Source organism: Asterias amurensis, chromosome 7, assembly GCF_032118995.1.
Source record: "Asterias amurensis chromosome 7, ASM3211899v1".
Taxonomy (NCBI): domain Eukaryota; kingdom Metazoa; phylum Echinodermata; class Asteroidea; order Forcipulatida; family Asteriidae; genus Asterias; species Asterias amurensis.
The window spans coordinates 3995144-4014321 of record NC_092654.1 but is presented as its reverse complement, the minus strand read 5'-3'; the positions used below and the strand labels follow the sequence as shown (position 1 = coordinate 4014321).

The 19178-nt window shown below is 39.3% G+C and overlaps 1 protein-coding gene across 1 annotated transcript in view; it reads right to left on the bottom strand.

The window, feature by feature from the left end:
- Positions 1-19178, bottom strand: part of LOC139939385 (TGF-beta receptor type-1-like) — a 45366-nt gene that overhangs the window by 16337 nt on the left and 9851 nt on the right. The window contains exons 2-6 of the mRNA XM_071935212.1: positions 15364-15482; positions 7303-7489; positions 7014-7175; positions 5714-5965; positions 2943-3173 (exon numbers count right to left, since the gene is read on the bottom strand). Coding sequence (XP_071791313.1) covers positions 2943-3173; positions 5714-5965; positions 7014-7175; positions 7303-7489; positions 15364-15482 — 951 coding nt within the window. The remainder of the gene's footprint in view (positions 1-2942; positions 3174-5713; positions 5966-7013; positions 7176-7302; positions 7490-15363; positions 15483-19178) is intronic.

Here is a 19178-nt window from a genome sequence, read left to right as displayed (position 1 = left end):
AATAATTATTTTGAGTAATTACCAATAGTGTCCACTGCCTTTAACATGAAATAAATCTACCTGCAAGCCAGCAGATAAACTACACCCACACACACACTGACTGCAGTAGTATTATTGACTATTCAACGGTATGAACAAGTCACTTACAATGCCTTGACACACACAGGGGGGTTAGAGTCAGTACTGACAACAAAAGTCTGAAACTGGGAATCAACAACTTAAAGGCACTGGACACCATTGGTAAATGTCAAAGACTTGTCTTCTCATTTGGTGTATCTCAACATATGCACAAAATACCAAACCTGTGAAAATTTGAACTCAATTGGTCGTCGGAGTTGAGAGATTTTACTGGAAGAAAAAACACCCTTGTCACACAAAGTTGTGTGCTTTAAGATGCGTGAGGTATCAAAATCAATCAAATATTTTAGGGAGAAATAACTTCTTTCTACAAAAAAACATTCCCTAAGAGGGAGCCGTTTCTCACAATGCTTTATACTATCAGCATCTCTCCATTGATCGCTAACAAGTAAGTTTTTATTACTTTTTGAGTAATTACCAATAGTGTCCAGTGCCTTTAAGAGGCAAGTTGAAATCATCTCATTTCTACATTTTTTTCAATAACCCCTGGGGATTGTATTTTACAAAGCTTTTAGAACAGTGTCCTCGGCAACCGAGGAGATCAGAGAGCAGGATTTCTTCAGCAACGGCTGATTTATTTTGCCAGACGGACATAAAATGTCTGATTTCAAACAAGAGTGATATTTCACTTCTATATGTAAAAGATGCAAACGTACGAAAATGTTGTAGGCAAGTTTCAATGCGGAAATGAAATTGAAATGTGAAGAGATTTTTTCAAAAGTATACCTTTGGTTTTTGGAACCGTTCGATTGTTTTAATCCTATAATGGAGACATATTCTTGTACAATAAAATTAATCTGTGACAAATTTATTTCAAAAGCTGTTAGTAATCTTGAGATATTGTCAAAAGTCTCAAGTGGTAATGTCCAAAAAAATAATCTGAAAATGGAAAAGGTAAAAATCTTGAAACCCAGAAAAAAAATTGAAATGTTTTTCTTTGAAACAGAACATTCCTTTGAAGAGAACTGGGCCCAATTTCATAGAGCTGCTCAGCACAAAAATTTGCTAAGCATGAAATTTCTTCCCAGTTAAAAACAGGATTACCAGCCAAATTTCCATTTGTTGCATAGTGCTTGTTACTGGTATTGAGCTTTTGTTTGCTTATCCTGAAAATCACATGGAAATTTGGTTGGTAAACCTGTTTTTATCAAGGAAGAAATTTCATGCTAAGCAAATTTTTGTGCTTAGCAGCTCTATGAAATTGGGCTCTGCTTCTCAAAATGTTATGCATCTACAGCTGCAGTACTTCTTACCAAGTAAGTTTTCACAGTCAATAATTTTTTGAGTAATTGCCAGAGGCACTGTGCAATATTGGTAATTACTCAAAATAATTGTTTGCATAAAAACCGACTTGGTAACAAGCAATGGAGAGTTGTAAACAGTATAAAACATTGTGGGAAACGGCTCCCTCTGAAGTAACATAATTTCTGAGAAAGAAGTAATTTTCCATTAAAATATCTGAATTGATTTGAGACCTCAGCATCTGAAAGCCAACAACTTGTGAGACAAGGGTGTATTCTCTCACAACTTCAACGACCAATTCAGTCAAATTCTTCACAGGTTTGTTATTTTATGCATAATGTTGAGATACAGGAAGTGAGAGGACTGGTCTTTGACAATTACAAAAGGTGTCCATGGCCTTTAAAGGCAGTGGACACTATTGGTAATTACTCAAAATAATTATTATCATAAAACCTTTCTTGGTGACGGGTAATGGGGAGAGGTTGATGGTATAAAACATTGTGAGAAACAGCTCCCTCTGAAGTGCCATAGTTTTCGAGAAAGAAGTAATTGTCTACGAATTTGATTTCGAGACCTCAGATTTAGAACTTGAGGTCTCGAAATCAACCATCTAAACGCACACAACTTCGTGTGACAATTGTGTTTTTTCTTTCATTACTATCTCACAAGTTCGATGACTGATTGAGCTCAAATTTTCACAGGTTTGTTATTTTATGCATATGTTGGAGATACACCAACTGTGAAGGCTAGTCTTTGACAATTACCAATAGTGTCCACTGCCTTTAAATAAATTACATGTAAATTAAATTCTCAGAATAAGATCCTTAAAAAGCTTGGCCAGACGCATTAAGTGTGGAGGAGGAAATCTCTGAATTCCCCTGGCTCTTACAAACATTTACATCACTATAAATAAAACAAACTGCTAGGGAAGGACACAAAATGGAATACTTAATTCCCCATCTTTTTCCATAATTCATTAGCATTTGAAATCAAAAAGCCATTTATGTAACAATAAAGCATATTGTGCCCTTGAGCAAGGCACTTAACAATAAGAGTTTCATAAAAAATGGGAAGGTAGTGCATTCTATTCTACAAGCCAGGCTCCTAGTGAATGAGCCCATGTCTACATCTACTGTGAAGGGGGTTACCCTATTTCAGCCCCAGGAGTACATGTAGGTGGCAACAGGCCCCTGGCGACAGTTGATTTGGCCAACAGCCCAAATCAGTTAGGTAGCCCTCACCCTAAAATGGCCGCCTGTTGTGATGTTAGGCGATATCTCATTAGAAAACAAATTTACAATAAAAAAAAAGGCGCACGCACCATCACATCAAACATTCAAAGGTGCCATTTTTTAAAGAAATTAAGTTAAAGTGTTATCAATCTGTTTGGAAAGCAAGCATGAACTAGTGCGTTTCTAGTTTCTGTTGGAAGAGAGTAATGTTTTGCACTTGTCTCAGCTCTTCAGGAAGTGAGCTCCTAAGCTGGAAAATTCGGTAGGACAAAAGCAAACAGAAATCTGGTAAAAAGCAGGCCTGACACCGATCCTTTTTTTTGTCCCTACCTTTGTTGTCAGCAGCAATGAAGCCTAGAATGTTCTCATGGCGCAGCATAACCGTTTGATAAATCTCCGCCTCCCGGAACCAAGATCGTTCCTCCCTGGAGGAAAAGATTTTGACGGCGACGTATTCTCCTCTCCATCGTCCCTTGTAGACTTCACCGTAGCGGCCTTTACCGATGCACTCAATCAGCGTGATCTGTCTGGCGATGGTGCGCTGCACAAGCAATGGTAAACCTGCAAGGAGAGGGGTAACAATCAAATGTCTGAAAAGTTATAAACTCATTTACAGCTCCACAGACTACACAAGACTATGGAGGCAATGGGCTCTGTTGCCCTGGTCTTTGCCTTGACGACCATTAGAGTTTCCCATAGATAAGAAGATGCTATGTCAGATTTTTGGCCCCATACATTAAAAAAAAAAAATTTTTTGAGTGGATGGTATTTCAAAGAGTATCACCCGCTCTATCGAAAACAAGTTTAACTTTTACTTTTAATGGTCAGGAACCATGAACAAATTTAAAACTTCTTATAAAACACATAAGAATTGGTCACGTTATATTTTGTCGGGATCCTGACAAAAACTAATATTGAGCACTTTATTCCACTGCTATCAATAATTGGCGGACTTTTTCGAGCAATGGCTCAAATGAAAGCTTGTAACTTTCTCGACCCCCATCAAAATACTTATTGAATTTAAATCAAAATTTTGGGGTAAAATCGGCCAAAAATCTGACATAGCATCTTTAAGTTTTTACAATGGAAGTACCCTTAACTACATTCTGAAAAAGTCATACACTCATTTCCAGCTCCACAGACTCAAGGCCTGAAATTACACATAGGCCATGGAAGGCAATGTCTTCTGTTGCCCCTGGTCATGGCCTTGGTGCCCCTTCAAAAGTTTCCCATAGACTTTACAATGGAGTGCCCTTCACAATATGAAAATGGCCTTGCCCTCTGAAAAAAAATATTAAATTCCAGGCCTGAGACTCTACACAGATCAAAATACACATCCCAAACATATCTGTCAATCATTCAAAAATAAAAGAGCCACACACAAGGCAATTTACAGGCAACCAGTTCCAGACGATCACCTAAAAAAAGGCATTTACATTTCAACGTTCACATATTCACCTTTGGGACCATAAAACATTTTTTGAAAAATTCTGGCTTTGCTACCCAAGTTGTCCTGCAGCATGCACTGCAGATGGTTGCCTCCAAGTTGCCTGTAAAAAATTGCCTCATGTGACAAAGATGGATCTAAAAAACTATAATACACGTTTTAATCGTCTAGAAGAGTCGATATATTAATCCTTACTTGAGCCTTATTCATACTGTATTTCAAGACGGCAGTAACAAACCCTAAAGGTGCTCTAAGTAAATTGTATCCAAGTTATTGTCTGGAACATGCTAACATGACAAAGACTCAGGAAACAGAGAATAAAGACTTCCCACATAATTTTTTTTTTCTTTCCAAGGCTTTGTGGCTTATCAGAAATCTCATGAGACGTTCACCAGACGACAGTGTGATGTTATGCAATTAGTGACTTGAACAGAAGTCAGTTTTTTTTTTTACTTTTTATTAAATGCGTCATAACACTACAGTATGGTTCATTCGGGTTATGTCTGTCTTACTGATCTTCCGGTAAAGGGAACTCTGCTAACTCCCACAAGGGGATAAAAACACCAAGCTGGCAACAGCCAATCTCTCTCATACAAATTTCTATGTTAAAGGAACACATTGCCTTGGATCGGTCGAGTTGGTCTTTGAAAAGAGTTTGTAACCATTTGTTATAAAATGCATCTGATTAGAAAGATATTTTAAAAGTAGAATATAATGATCCACACAAGTATCACTCGAAATTTACCTTGTCGACAAACACGGTCAGCCATTTATGGGAGTCAAATTTTTGACTCCCATAAATGGCTGACCGTATAAATTCGCAAAGTAAAAGCAAAACCATGCAATTTCAAATCAAATGTGTGTGGATCATTGTATTCCAAACAATTGGTTACAAACGCTTTTCAAAGACCAACTCGACCGATCCAAGGCAACGCATTCCTTTAAGTTGCACAAATCAAGAAATTGTGATCCACTAGACGACAGTACTTATATCGGTCATTTAGCTTGGTAAGATTCGAAGCCACAACCTCGTAATTGCAAGTCCTGCAGTCTAACTTCAGGACTATGGTTCTCTCTGCTTTAATAGACTTTGTAAAGCCAGCGCAAATATTCAAACCTCCAGGATCGAGTTGACCCAATCATGTCGAGTTGGTCATGTGTGCGATTCTGTTTCTTCTACTTTAGTTCAACATAGTTTATGGCTTTGAAAAAAATCACGTATTGTTGCCAACGCAAGTGATCTACATGTTATTTCTATACGCTTTCATCTTTCATGCGCCGATTGGTCACTAGCAACAGGTTCAAATCTGATACATGGAAAGGTTTGCAGTAACACCATGTAATGACAATCTCTAAATGAGTTGGGGTGGTTCTGAAAAGAACCGTTGGTTTCAACTCAACGTTTCGAATCAGTACACTCTGATCGTCTTCTAAAGAAAGGGTTCAAATCCCATACAAAAATAGTTGTAAAACAAAGGAGATTGCATGACCACCTAGTCTTGAGAATGTGAGAGAAGACACTTGAGAGGCTACACAGTGACCTATTAAGGTTGTTTTGGGTTTTTTTTTAGGGGGGGGGGAAGCTATTGCGAAAAACAAATCAATTTATCACTAAAATAAAACGGTGCATGACAGATTGGGTACAATTTGCTACCTGAACCGGAGCTGGAGGTTGCAGTGTTGTGGATGTCACTCAACGTCCATCCTACAGGAATGCCCGGGCTGTGATGGCCGCAGATGAGCGGCAGGTCGTTATGTGACCGGCCGTGGGTCGTTGACCTCTGCCACAGGTACCAGCGGACGGTCATCAGGAACAACGCCGCCAGGCAGAAGATGGTGATGGGGATGGCAATGGCCAGAGCCAAGTTGACCATTGATATTTTCTCGCTAGGTGGAGAGTTGAAACCTGAGGAGAAAAAAATCATCAGATTAATTCAGTTATGACATGGAAGAATTGTTACATTTACCATTAAAACAAAATAAAAAAAGGAGTTATACACGATTGGTAGAGCTAACAAAATAGTCAAAGTCCTGTGTTTTTGTTTTGTGTGATCAACAGTTACTTCTTTCACAAAAACTACGTTACCTCAGAGGGAGCGTTTTCTCACAATATTTTATACTCTCATCAGCTCTCCATTGCTCGTTATCAAGTAAGGTTTTTATGCTAAACATTATTTTGAGTTATTATCAATAGTGTCCAGTGCCTTTAAACAAATGTGTCACATTAGTAATTTGTAAAAGACCAGTATCCACATGTAACCATAGGTTCGCCTCAAGAAGTAGCGGGAACCGAAAATAATTAAAAACTCATTTTTTTCATTTTTACAGACACACTTGATGTGACTCTTGATAAGAATCTAAATCACAGAAGTTGCAGAAAAGTGTCTCCGAGTTCAACTTCACACACCCAGATTAGCATCAATAGACTTTGCAGGGCAGGATGGGCACAAATTCTGTATTTCTTGCAAACAACTGGAAGCCGATTTTCTTCAATTTATTGTTGAATTGATTTTAGCTTTATATGATGTTTTAATTAGTATTACATTTCCAACAACATGTAATTTTCATGCTCATAAACTATGTTTAACTTAAATAAAGGACGAAAAACAAAACAAAAGGTTGGGACCATAATGGTTCCAGAAGTTCGAAAACGCGCAAGGTTTGCACAGTCTTATAGATAGACGATGTGACCTGTGACAACACATGTTTACAAAAGGGCCACAGATTCTTAGCAACAGATTCTTAGCAACTTTTGATATGATGAAAGGGGGCACATCTCAAAACATGTCCAGCTTTTACTTTCGTAACTCTTTGGAAATTATGACCAAAAATGTCAACTTTCCCATATGACCTGTGCAGTATTGTGCCTGCCAGAATACTTCAAGAATGTACAAGGTCACACTTATTGTAAACAAGGTTCACATGGTCTATACCAATTATTGCATTCAACCTACCCTTGCAGGATCTTGTGCAAAAGTCTTCGTCATAGAATATGTTATCAGTACCACCACATCCGCTGTAGATGTACGGCTGGCATTGATCTACCGTCATGTTATAAAACCAGACGTTCACTTGACTGTTACAATCACCATACAGCGGCTTCATCGTACATCGTTCTGAAATGGAGCAGAGAGGAATGTTATTGTGACAATTATGAGAAGTGGGGACTCCGGATTTATATTTCATACAGAAGCTAAGCAAAGGGAGGGGGGGGGGGGGGGCAAATATGCCAAAGTTGCTTACCAATCTTAGGCTCTTCTGTTGGGAGAGGCAAGAGTTTCATATCTTTAATCAACTCCCTATTACAGTAATCTGTGTCCGAGCAACACATGGACATGTAGTAGGTGTTCGGCTGCGGGTTCAGGCATCCGAAGCGCCGCTCTGGCGGACCCTTGGGGTTGTCTTCACAAAGAAGTAACGTCATCTCTTTCTGTTTGGATTAAAAATACAATCAAGAGCCGCATTAACAATTACAAATGGCCCACAGTCATGACATATTACCGGGGCTCAATTTCATATAGCCTGTAAGCACAAAAACTTACTAAGCACAGAATAGTATTGCTTAGCAGAAACAGGTTACCAGCCAAAATTAAATTAATTTGCATTGTTGTGGCTAAATGGTCCACTCATTTAAATGGGTAATTCTATGGGGAACATGTTTGTACCGCAGCAAAATTGAAGGGCACCACAGCAAAAGCTCAGGGCACCATGACAATTGCTCTGGGTGTGGTGGGTTAATTTGAGGCCTTAACAAGCAATGGCAGCCATAGTAAACATTTTCAAAATTACTTTTTCAAATCTGTGATGGCCTTTGTACATGTACAGCTAAATATCTTTCCGTGTACTCTGACCGTGTGGTAGTGGACCTTTATCATGCTGCCTCCATCTTGGTCATGTTCCTCATATTGAATAACAATAAATGAATGGTAATAATCATTTTGCAGTTAGGAACCGGACTAGTTTGTTTTCCCAGCCTCGGTTTGGTAACATCGATATAAACAGGAGAAATGCAAGATTGCTGCACCGTGATAGAGGGCGCACTGATGATACTGCTTGCACAAACGCGACGGCACCGCAAGGAGACACATGCGCCATTCTGTACACGCGTTTAATATGAAGTACAGGTTGGAGTTTGTGTTTATTGAACGCTAGTACGCTACGCCGCAATGCTGTTTTGTCAACTTAGAAAATGGCCGCACAAACACACGCTGTGCGATGCTGTTTAGTCAACTTAGAAAATGGCTGCATGCGCGCATGCTGGGCCACGTATACGGCCAGTGCGACCTCTAGTCCTTATATATACATGTAACTCTATGAAGAAGGGTCTATTCCCCTTCTTGTATCTTCAAAGGCACAATGCCCCCAAAATATTTCCCTTATCTGCCCCACTATTGACACTGCCTATACACAGGGACAATAAATTGAAGAAACTGGACACTATTGGTCATCGCCAAAGACCAGTCTTCTCACTTCGTGTATCTCAACATGCTTAAAATAACAAACCTGTGAAACTTTAAAGGAACACGTTGCCTTGGATCGGTCGAGTTGGTCTTTGAAAAGCATTTGTAACTGTTTTTTATAGAATGCATATGGGGAGAAAGATGTTGTAAAAGTAGAATACAATGATCCACACAAACATGCCTCGAAATTGCGTGGTTTTCCTTTTACCTCGTCGACTAACACGTCGGCCATTTATGGGGGTCAAATTTTTGACCCCCATAAATGGCCGACCATGTTAGTTCGCACAGTAGAAGGAAAACCACGCAATTTCGAGGCAAACTTGTGTGGATTATTGTATTCTACTTTTAAAACATCTTTCCAACCATGTGCATTTTATAAAAAACGGTTACAAACGCTTTTGTTTTGACCAACTCGTCCGATCCAAGGCAACGTGTTCCTTTAAGCTCCATGAATCTTTGAAGTTGCGAGATATTAATGAAAGAAAAAAAACGCCCTTGTCGCACAAAGTTGTGTGCTTTCAGATGCTTGATTTCGAGACCTCAAAATTCAAAAGCTGAGGTCTCGAAATCAAATTCATGGAAAATTACCTCTTTCTTGAAAACTACATCACTTCAGAGGGAGCTGTTTCTCAAGATGTTTTATACTATCAACCTCTCCCCATTACTCGTAATCAAGAAAGGTTTTGTGATGACAATTATTTTGAATAATTACCAATAATGTCCACTGCCTTTAAGAGAAAACCTAGAACTAAGTAGCAGCCACAGAAAGCACTGATGGTTTGTAGCCTACTTCTTGATCATGCTAATAATATGTCCCTCGAGACTGTCTGGTTCTCAAAGAAAGTGACATTAGAATGAAATTCTAGACATGGCCGATCACATTGTACTCTTACAGGATGTATAAATAATGTGTGAACCCACCAGAAATTCACCCACAAGAAATTCACCCAAAGGGCGGGCACTTAAAAGCTCACTTACAATTTAGTATGCATCAACCATCAAATGAGTGATTAAGATTTCAATAATAGCTATTTCTTATATAGCGCATTTCACAATAACCGTCTCAATGCGCTTTACATTTAGTGCACTGGTCATTTGGCCAACAACATTCCTTTTAATCTTTCTCAGCTCCCTCGGGCCTGGGCAACCAGAACGCTCCAAAGGCTTTTTCATACATACATTAACCTCTACCCACGCAGGTACCCGTTTATACCCCTACTAAAGTAGGACATAAGAATTACGACCAGGACCGGAACACACACTAACACCGTATCATTTAAGTAAGAAATGGCCGATCAAATTACTAAATTGTGTGACTTTGACAGGTTCACACCACTGCGATACAACAATACATTAAAGACGAGTTGGTCTATAAAAAGCGTTTGTAACCGTTTGTTATAAAATGCATATGATTGGAAATATGTTTTAAAAGTAGAATACAATGATCCACACAAATTTGCCTCGAAATTGCGTGGTTTTCTTTTTACTTTGCAAACTAACATGGTCGGCCATTTATGGGAGTAAAAAATGTTGACTCCCATAAATGGCCGACCATACTAGTCGACGAGGTAAAAGGAAAACTGTGCAATTTCAAGGCATGTTTGTGTGGATCATTGTATTCTACTTTTACAACATCTTTCTAACCATATGCATTTTATAACAAATGGTTACAAACCTTTTTTATAGACCAACTCAACCGATCCAAGGCAACGTGTTCCTTTAAGAGTTCACTGCACCTACCCAGGCCTGGAATTTCATTCTTGGGAGAGCAGGTAATTTTCATTTTGCAAAGGGCACCTCAATTAGAAAATATCTAAGGGTATGGAAATGTTTTAGAGGTGCACCAAGGCCAAGACCAGGGCAAGGATGGGCAGCCCCTGTGGCCTCAGTGTAATGCCAGGCCTGCTTCTACTTCTATTCTTGTCTCAACCACACCAAATAGTCACTCAGCTGTAAAGGTCAATCACTTTAGGTCAATCCCGATGTGACCTTTAATCCCTTGATCTTTCCATTCAGGACACACACTAATTAGGATTTAAGACACTCCTTTCCTGTGACCTGGTTATATTTTTGTTTAGTCTCATTTTGTAGTAGAGCGATGCAATTGTCAGCAATTTATTCCAACATCAAAACTAATAATAGACAAACAATGAATGAAAACCTATGAAAGAACTACATTGTAATTGGTTGCAATTAGTTAATTACAAGATATTAACATAAACCTTCATGGCGATTTTTTTCTAACCATTATCCTAATATTCAAAGGATCTTTTCCACATTGTACTCACAGTACATTGTAGCATGCCAAGTAACAAAGACTCACTACCATTCCATTTAATGCGTGCTAAGTTCGCCCAACTGAATAAAATGTAGGACAAATTGCTGTATATAATTTGATTTCAGTATCTGAAAATAAATGAATAAAAAAGAGGACAACAGAAAGAAAAAATCACAGATTTACAAATAACTTACAGGGTTTACAGAAGGTAATGGTGAAAGACTTCTCTTGAAATATTATTCCATGAAATGATTTACTTTTTGAGAAAACATTAAAGGAACACGTTGCCTTGGATCGGTCGAGTTGGTCTTTGAAAAGCGTTGTAACCGTTTTTTATTAAAATGCGTATGGGTAGAAAGATGTTGTAAAAGTAGAATACCATGATCCACATGAACATGCCTCGAAATTGCACAGTTTTCCTTTAACCTCGTCGACTAACACGTTGGCCATTTATGGGGGTCAAAATTTTGACTCCCATAAATGGCCGACCATGTTAGTTCGCACAGTAGAAGAAAAAACCACGCAATTTCGAGGCAAACTTGTGTGGATCATTGTATTCTACTTTTAAAACATCTTTCCAACCATATGCATTATATACAAAACGGTTACAAACGCTTTTGTTTTGACCAACTCGTCCGATCCAAGGCAACGTGTTCCTTTAACACACTTATCAATTCTCGATATCGAGAATTACATGTTTACTTTAAACACATGTCATGACATGGCGAAACGTGCGGAAACAAGGGTGGGTTTTCCCGCTATTTTCTCCTGAGCCTAAATTTTCACAGGTTTGTTATTTTATATATAAGTTGTGATACACGAAGTGTGGGACTTGGACAATACTGTTTACCGTAAGTGTCTAATGGCTTTAAGCAAAAGAGTCATTGAAGGTCTAATAACAGACTGGTACATATTCCATATAATTGTACGTATTTTTACAGGTTTTTTTTCTTCTCTTTTTTCTTTTTAACTTTTGTCCACATTCAATGAAAATGCTGATGTAAAATCCAAATTTCAGGCCCTGAATTTATAACTCGGGATAACTTATAAATAGGCTTGCCCTGACTTCCCACAATCATCAGCAGCGAATCATAAATAAGATGGCAGCCCGCATTCAAAACAAAATTTAATGGTATTTTTGTTTGACTTGGGTTTTTTTCGGCTGGTTTTTGCAATCAAAAATCAAAAGGGGTACGACCTGCTCATACTTTTCAATTCACCTTCAGCATCGACATAATTGAGTGTAACTGTTGTGAAAACGATCAAAAGCTATCTCCATTCTTGATGACCTTTTTGCCAGGGGCCTTTTAAAAATGAATCATCTAGCATGGTAATGTAAACACAATTGGGTCAACATACCATTAACCTGCAAGACCAACATTATCATACGACAGTCATGTAAATAATCTATTCACACATCAAGATGCATTTTAAAGTGTTGTGAGACGTTCTTCTATTTTAAATTGTCTGTGCCAAACTTAAGGGTCTAGGTACTTTTTGTTAGGACACAAAACACAATGTCATTAGATTTACATTAAACTCCACAGTTTGAAGATAATGATGGTAGCAAGCTGAGGTGTTGTAGTTTTTGAGAAATGAGTAAAACAAGTCACGAAACTTATTTCCATCTCATGAGAGGAAAATTAGTTCAGCACGTAAATGTATTTTCATAACATTGTTTTACTCATTTCTCAAAAAACTACCACTACAGCAAGTAATATTTTTAGGTAACAAGCTTTCCACTATCATTATCTTCAATCGGTGTAAAATTAATATAAATCTGTGGACATTGTGTTTTGTGTTATAAAAAGTACCCAAATCCTTTAAAGAATGCAAATTTGCAGGCCTTGTACTTCACTCTTGATGGGGCATGGCAATTTCCCTCCTGTAAAGGGCATACATCTACAAGAGGAAAGTGTACTTTGTATAGGTACTTTGCAAAGGGCACCACAGCAAAAGCACAGTGCACCACGGCAACTTGAGATATGGCGGACAAAATGTTACAACATAAGGTTTGGGTAAATTTGTTCGTATTGACAATAGAAATAGAATATATGTGTTATTCAGTGAAGTGCGCATTTTTTTAGACAACGCGGCGTTTACACAAAAAACCTATTGACCACCAGCGTTCATGGTGAGCGTGGCATCAGTCGCCGCGTGTGTTGCGCGTATCACGTCCACCATACCTCAAAAAAGGCTTATTGCTGTGGGTGTCAACTGCCATAGATTAATTCAAGGCCTGAATACATCGTGTGACTTTTCCCTCTGATAATGAAGTCTAGAATGTTATCAAGAGACTTAATAACATGAATTTTTTTATACAAGGTTTTTCTCTATCGGAAGATTGTCTGCAATTTCCCCGAGATTGTGTGCATGAGGTCATGTTATCATGTTCAATGTTAATGTTCAATGATGATTTTTTTGTCTTTAAAAACGATAATGGGTCAATGCACTGTGGTAGAGCATAGAGAAAGGACCAGGAGTAAAGAAACATATGGCAATGTATTATACATTAATAAATACCTTGGACGGTTTCAAGTCTCTGATTGGTCAAAACCCCGTCACGTGTGGGAGTGTTAACGGTGGTATAAAGACCGGCTTTGGAAAATAGCAAATAAGTGGCCACTAAATCACCTTGGTTGGTGGCTGGCGCTGTTAACGGACCTTGCCTCCGGCTCGGTCCGTTAACAGCGCCAGCCACCAACCCGGTCATTACCACGCAGGGAAGACCGGGTACTCGCACTGTTATTAGTCCCAAAAAAAATCAGTTGGCCAGAAGCCAACATTGATACCGACCACTGTAAATTGCACAACCAATTAATGTGTTTTTCTCAATAAAGCTCTTTTATATTTAAGATACAGCACTATGAACATCCTTGGGGGGGGGGGGGGCTGAACATTATGATTGTCAGTTCTCATTCGGGTCCTGAAGTTGTCAGACCTTTGTCCAAGATCAAACCAGTTGAACCAACATAATATTCTGTCCGTGTTTAATATTTCTTAATAATAAGTTGCGTCTTTTACTACAAAGTGAACTCACAACAGTATAAGTTATCAGGGACGCAGACGCGCTATATTTTTTCGTATTCCACAAGCGCGCGTGTGATAACGAATTTATCTTCCAGTCTCACGTGCAACGCGCAAAGTTTAAAATTTCAGAACGTCATTTCGCGACGCACAGCTTGCACGCAAACAACGTTTAGAATGTAATTTTTTCACTGTCCGTATACGGAGCGTGACGCATTGACACTCACAATACGCACTGTGTAATAAAAACAGAGGAAGTAGTATGTTTTTATCCCCCTAGTAGTTCGGGCATCTGATTGGTGGATTAGCGTGTACTGGAAGATAATACTGTATGTTGGTGTACAATTCATACGTTGCTTGCGTCAGTCATCATCAGAATATTTGTTCACTACATAGAAGCATACATTGATCATTAAATAAAGTAAACCCTATACTCTTCTTTTTGTTTATCAGTTGAACAGAAGTTTAGATTCGTGGCTGGAAACAACATTTTAAAACCCCACCTAATTCCACAGAGTAAACACATCATATTTACTTAAACTTAGGACCAGTACTTTGTAAATAGGGAACAAGGAAATGAAAAATAAATACATGTTCAGATTTACATAAAAACAGCACACTTCAAAGGTAACCAAGTTTACTACGGTAGTTTTTGCTTCTTAACAAAAAAAATGGTTTCACTGCCAAACTCATTTTGAAATGCAGCATTGAATGTGAAAAGCAGGGCTCAAATTTTACACTGGAGCACCGACTCGAGGCCAGTGACTTCAGTATTGGGCCAGTAAACAAAAGAATGATGTTCAAATGTTGAGTTGGGTCTCAACAAATATTTGTTCAGTCGTGCCGAGTATCACCCATAAAACGGGAGATAAATCTTCTCTTACATGTAGTGTTTGTTTAAATGAACCCCCCCCTCCCAATGTTCAAGCCCTGATTAGGGGAAAAGGTTGAAGGCATGCTACATGTATGACACTGCTCTAGAGTTGCAAACGTGGGTTCGAATCCCACCTGAGTAATATGCTTTTTTGTTTCACAGAACTTGCAAAAGTACTGTGTATATGGGTAAAACAAAAATGAATATTCTTTATCATGATGCAAATTTAACATTATTACGAACTTATTTTTACAAGAATGTTTTATAAAAGACACTGAGTTAAAGGTCAGGCCCAGGGAGAACATAGCCTTGCTCAAGGCAGTCGCATTATTCGCTCCGAAAAGACGCCGCTGTAAACCCACCCGTGGTGCGTGCGATCACACCGCATGACCCACCCGTATACACACTGTCACATCGTACGAATACTGTGCACACAAGTCATCCACACTCATACCACTAACCGCATGCGGAGGCCGTCTGACAGCCTCCGCATGCGGATAGTGTACGGGGGCATCGTGTCGTGCGATGTTATGCACAGTGAATACGGGTGGGTTTTTATACAGCGGCGGTCTTTTTTCGGAGTGAATAATTCGACTGCCTTGAGCAAGGCTAGGGAGAACAAGGAAGATTTTTATTTTTCAAGCCAGTTTGAAATAACTTTTTACCTGGTTTTCATCTCGAATCTTCATGGCAATACATATCCCCTCGGGGTTTTCCAACACACACGTGCCGTTCTTCTCGCGATGGCCGTTGTCATTGTATGCACATTTTCTGCCAACATTCCCTGCAAAGAACCAGACAACAATATTCATAATCAACAAACGAGAATTAAAATATCAATTTATGTTAACGCAGCATTCTCCCTAATAAACGTTGGTTCGTTGGCCAAATGCCAGATTACAACAACTGAGGACCAGTCAAAATTCACTTCAAGTGGGGCAGCTCAACATCGCTACCATGGGCAGCGCGCCGTATCACGCCAGCTCTGCGTATGTCTCCAACTCCTGGGAGGGAAACTCCAATCCGTGTCTTTGATTGGCTATCATATACGCACAAAATTTGAAACGCCGTGCGTCTCCAAAAAGCTCTATACGCCGAAACGCGTGCGTATAAAGATGTACGTGTCACTTTGTTTGTCACGCAACACTGAACGCCAAGCCACGTTTTTGACTTTTATTACACACAGTGCACCCAACATAATGGATCAACCAAAGGGCTTATTGTAATATCCCTTATATTTGGATATTTTGGAGTTACACTTCCAGGGGTTATGATCGAGCAAGGCATGCTGGGGAAAAATGACGCGGCGAGATCGATCACCCTTGGGAATGAGGTTGGGGCCAGTATGATCGAGCAAGGCATGCTGGGGAAAAATGGTGCGGCGAGATCGATCACCCTTGGGAATGAGGTTGGGGCCAGCTAGCTAGTTCAGTGTGGAAAAGCATCCTATATTTAATGATCCTATTCCCTCAAAATATGCTTACCAGAATAAGGTTACCAGGCAAATTAGCATGTCACATTTGTTTTTTATTTTTATTTATTGCTTTCCATAGTTTTTTTCGCCTCACATTTCAAAAACTCAGGCTGTAACATTGTAAATAGAAATATCTATATGTTATGACGGTCCTCCTAGACATGGCGACCATCTTGAAAAAAAAAACTAGCAACAAATTTGAAAATAACAAATAACAAAGACCTCCCTCAATAACTTTTTTAAAAGTCCAGACGAGCAACATGTTATTTTTTTACTTGGCCTAATTAAGAAGCAGACATGTATCTTTCATACTCCTTTAATCCAAGCCCTTCTTTCCGGTGTCAGTAAATAATAGGTCTGGGACAACCATAATTCATCATGATCCTGCAGCAAATCCAATCTCATTTAGTCATTATGAACCGTCTAGATTTAGGGGCTGATGATTGTCTGACATCTTTCATCAGACGTTGAAAGTGGAATGGCCTGAATAGGCTATTACACCATGTGAAGTGAAGAAGGGAGGGTGCTTTTCAGTGAAGAAGTAAGCTGCATGTACACAGGGTTTGCCATTAACATAGGCCATGTCCGAATTGGCGGCTATAGCTTTGACTTTCGCGTCATCATGCGTTGAAGTATAGGACGTCCTTAGCAACATAGTTAGCAACAGCCATAGCCGTCAATTCGGATAGGGCTATAGTCAGTGACTAGCCAACAGGACCAGGGGTGGATTTCAAAAAGAGTTAAGACTAGTCTAATCTCGAGTTAGGACGAGTTACTCATCCTAACTTAGGTGCTAAATTGTAGCATGGTTGTAAGATTTTACAAAATGCACCTCGTGTGAAAGGACAATAATTTTTGGAGTGTCCCGAGGGTCCCTTGTCAATGTCAAGTCTTGTCCAACATTGCTACATTTTGTCGGAGGTCCGGACCAACGACAAAATCTTACATTAGCAGAAGTTTTGACCAAGGATGTGGACTACATCATCGTGTGAAAGGAACCCTTGTTTATTGAATGACGTCCTAGGTGAAAATGCCCATACAGCGCATGTTATTCTGGGTGCTATCTTGTCCAACTATGGTGATCAGGATTACCAATTCGTCATATCACTCTCATGTCGCACAAGGGTTGTTAGTTTTTTAACTTTTCAGTGTGAAAGCTCACAAAATCAGTCATGGTGATAACAAATAGACAATCCATGCTCGTAAATTTTGTAGCAAGGGACCCTGGCTACATTTTGGCCCTGTGAATAGGGCTAAAGGGGCCTATATTTGCTTCTTAGGTGTACAAAAAGTAAATGCAACCAATGAGTACAGTACACAGTGTAATTCTCTCATAGGAATTGACATGCTTTCTTTACACGCTACATTGTAAGTAAATATTTCACAAAATGGTTACTGCACTTATGTGCAGAAATGTAGTGTGAAGACCTAGACAATTTAAGTACACTTCTATGCACTCAACGTATTAGTACAACTGTGCACAGTCAAGATGTGTTCATGTTTCCCAGACATTACGGAATCCAAAAGAGTTAAATTTGTACTTTTCAATTTGTTCAGCAGATTATCTGCTAGCTTGTAAAAAGTTGTTTACATGCAGTGTAGAACCCTTGCTTGTCTAGGGGAAAAAACAGATTTGTCTGGGGGGAATCTCTTGAACCATAGGACATTGTTACACCTCGGTAACAAACTGTGAAGTTTGATTGGTCGAGAACCAATCACGTGACGCGCAACAAAAACGCATGTTACATGGCTTGACGGGCCGGGTAACATGAAAAGTGATGTACACCGGTTTACATCACCTTGATCGTTCCCAGTGTTGGTCGATTTCCAGCGCTGTACGAAACAACCGCGGGTTCGAGGGAATTGTTTCTTGTTCGTCTGCTTATTAAACAATGAATAGTCCGTCTTAATAATGTTTGAAGATGACAACAGAACTTCGAGAAGAGGAATAACAATTATACAAAGGTATAACAAAACCATTGTTGAACGCTGTCACAGCGTGCCATTAATTGTATAATGGAACATGTTCCTGGAAATGGTACCTGCGCATTTTGCGCAGGTGCGTTGTGCAAGGCATCAGTACAGCATACAAAAATGTTATCAACCATGTAGGTGAAAGTACATTAGTACTGCATATTAACAGGCCTAGGATTTCATCTATGAGAGGACAATGCAATTTCGTTTCACATACATGTAGCACTTCCATTCCATGGGGAACTTTTTAAAGCCATTGGACCCTTTCGGTAAACAGTATTGTCCAAGGCCCACACTTCGTGTATCACAACTTCTATATCAAATAACAAACCTGTGAAAATTTGGGCTTAATCGGTCATCGGAGTTGGGAGAAAATAACGGGAAAACCCACTCTTGTATCCGCGCGTTTCGCCTTGTCATGACATGTGTTTAAAATAAATCCGTAATTCTCGTTAACGAGAATTGATATTGTTTTACTGTTTTCTCAAAAAGTAAAGCATTTCATGGAATAATATTTCAAGAGAAGTCTTTCACCACTACCTTCTGTAAACCCTGTAAGTTATTTGTAAATCTGTGAACGTTTTTTTTTTTTTTTCTTTACCGAAAGGGTCCAATGGCTTTAAGGGGCACCAAGGCCACCACGGGTTCCGTGGTCTATTGTAATTCCAGGACTGACGCATTGTCTGATATTGCATTTATGTCAGCGGCATAACAGTTTAATGTACAGTGTGAAGAGTCAGCGCAGGGTGTCGATCATTCAAGTCTCATGCATTAAATTATCTGAGAAACCCTTGGTTCCTGCATTGGAGCGAGTTAGAGCGGGGCAGCAATACTCAAGGGGAATTCTGCGAGGCTGATGCAGAGAAATTACCTTAATCTCAGACTTGAAATCAAGTTTACGTGGTATAAGGAGACCGATCAGAGATCGAAAAAGTACCCGGACGCAAATCTGAAACTCAATTTTTTTTCTTCGAACGATCGTGCACAAAGTGGCTTTGTTCGTGAAGGAATGATTTGCACAAAACTGTTTCC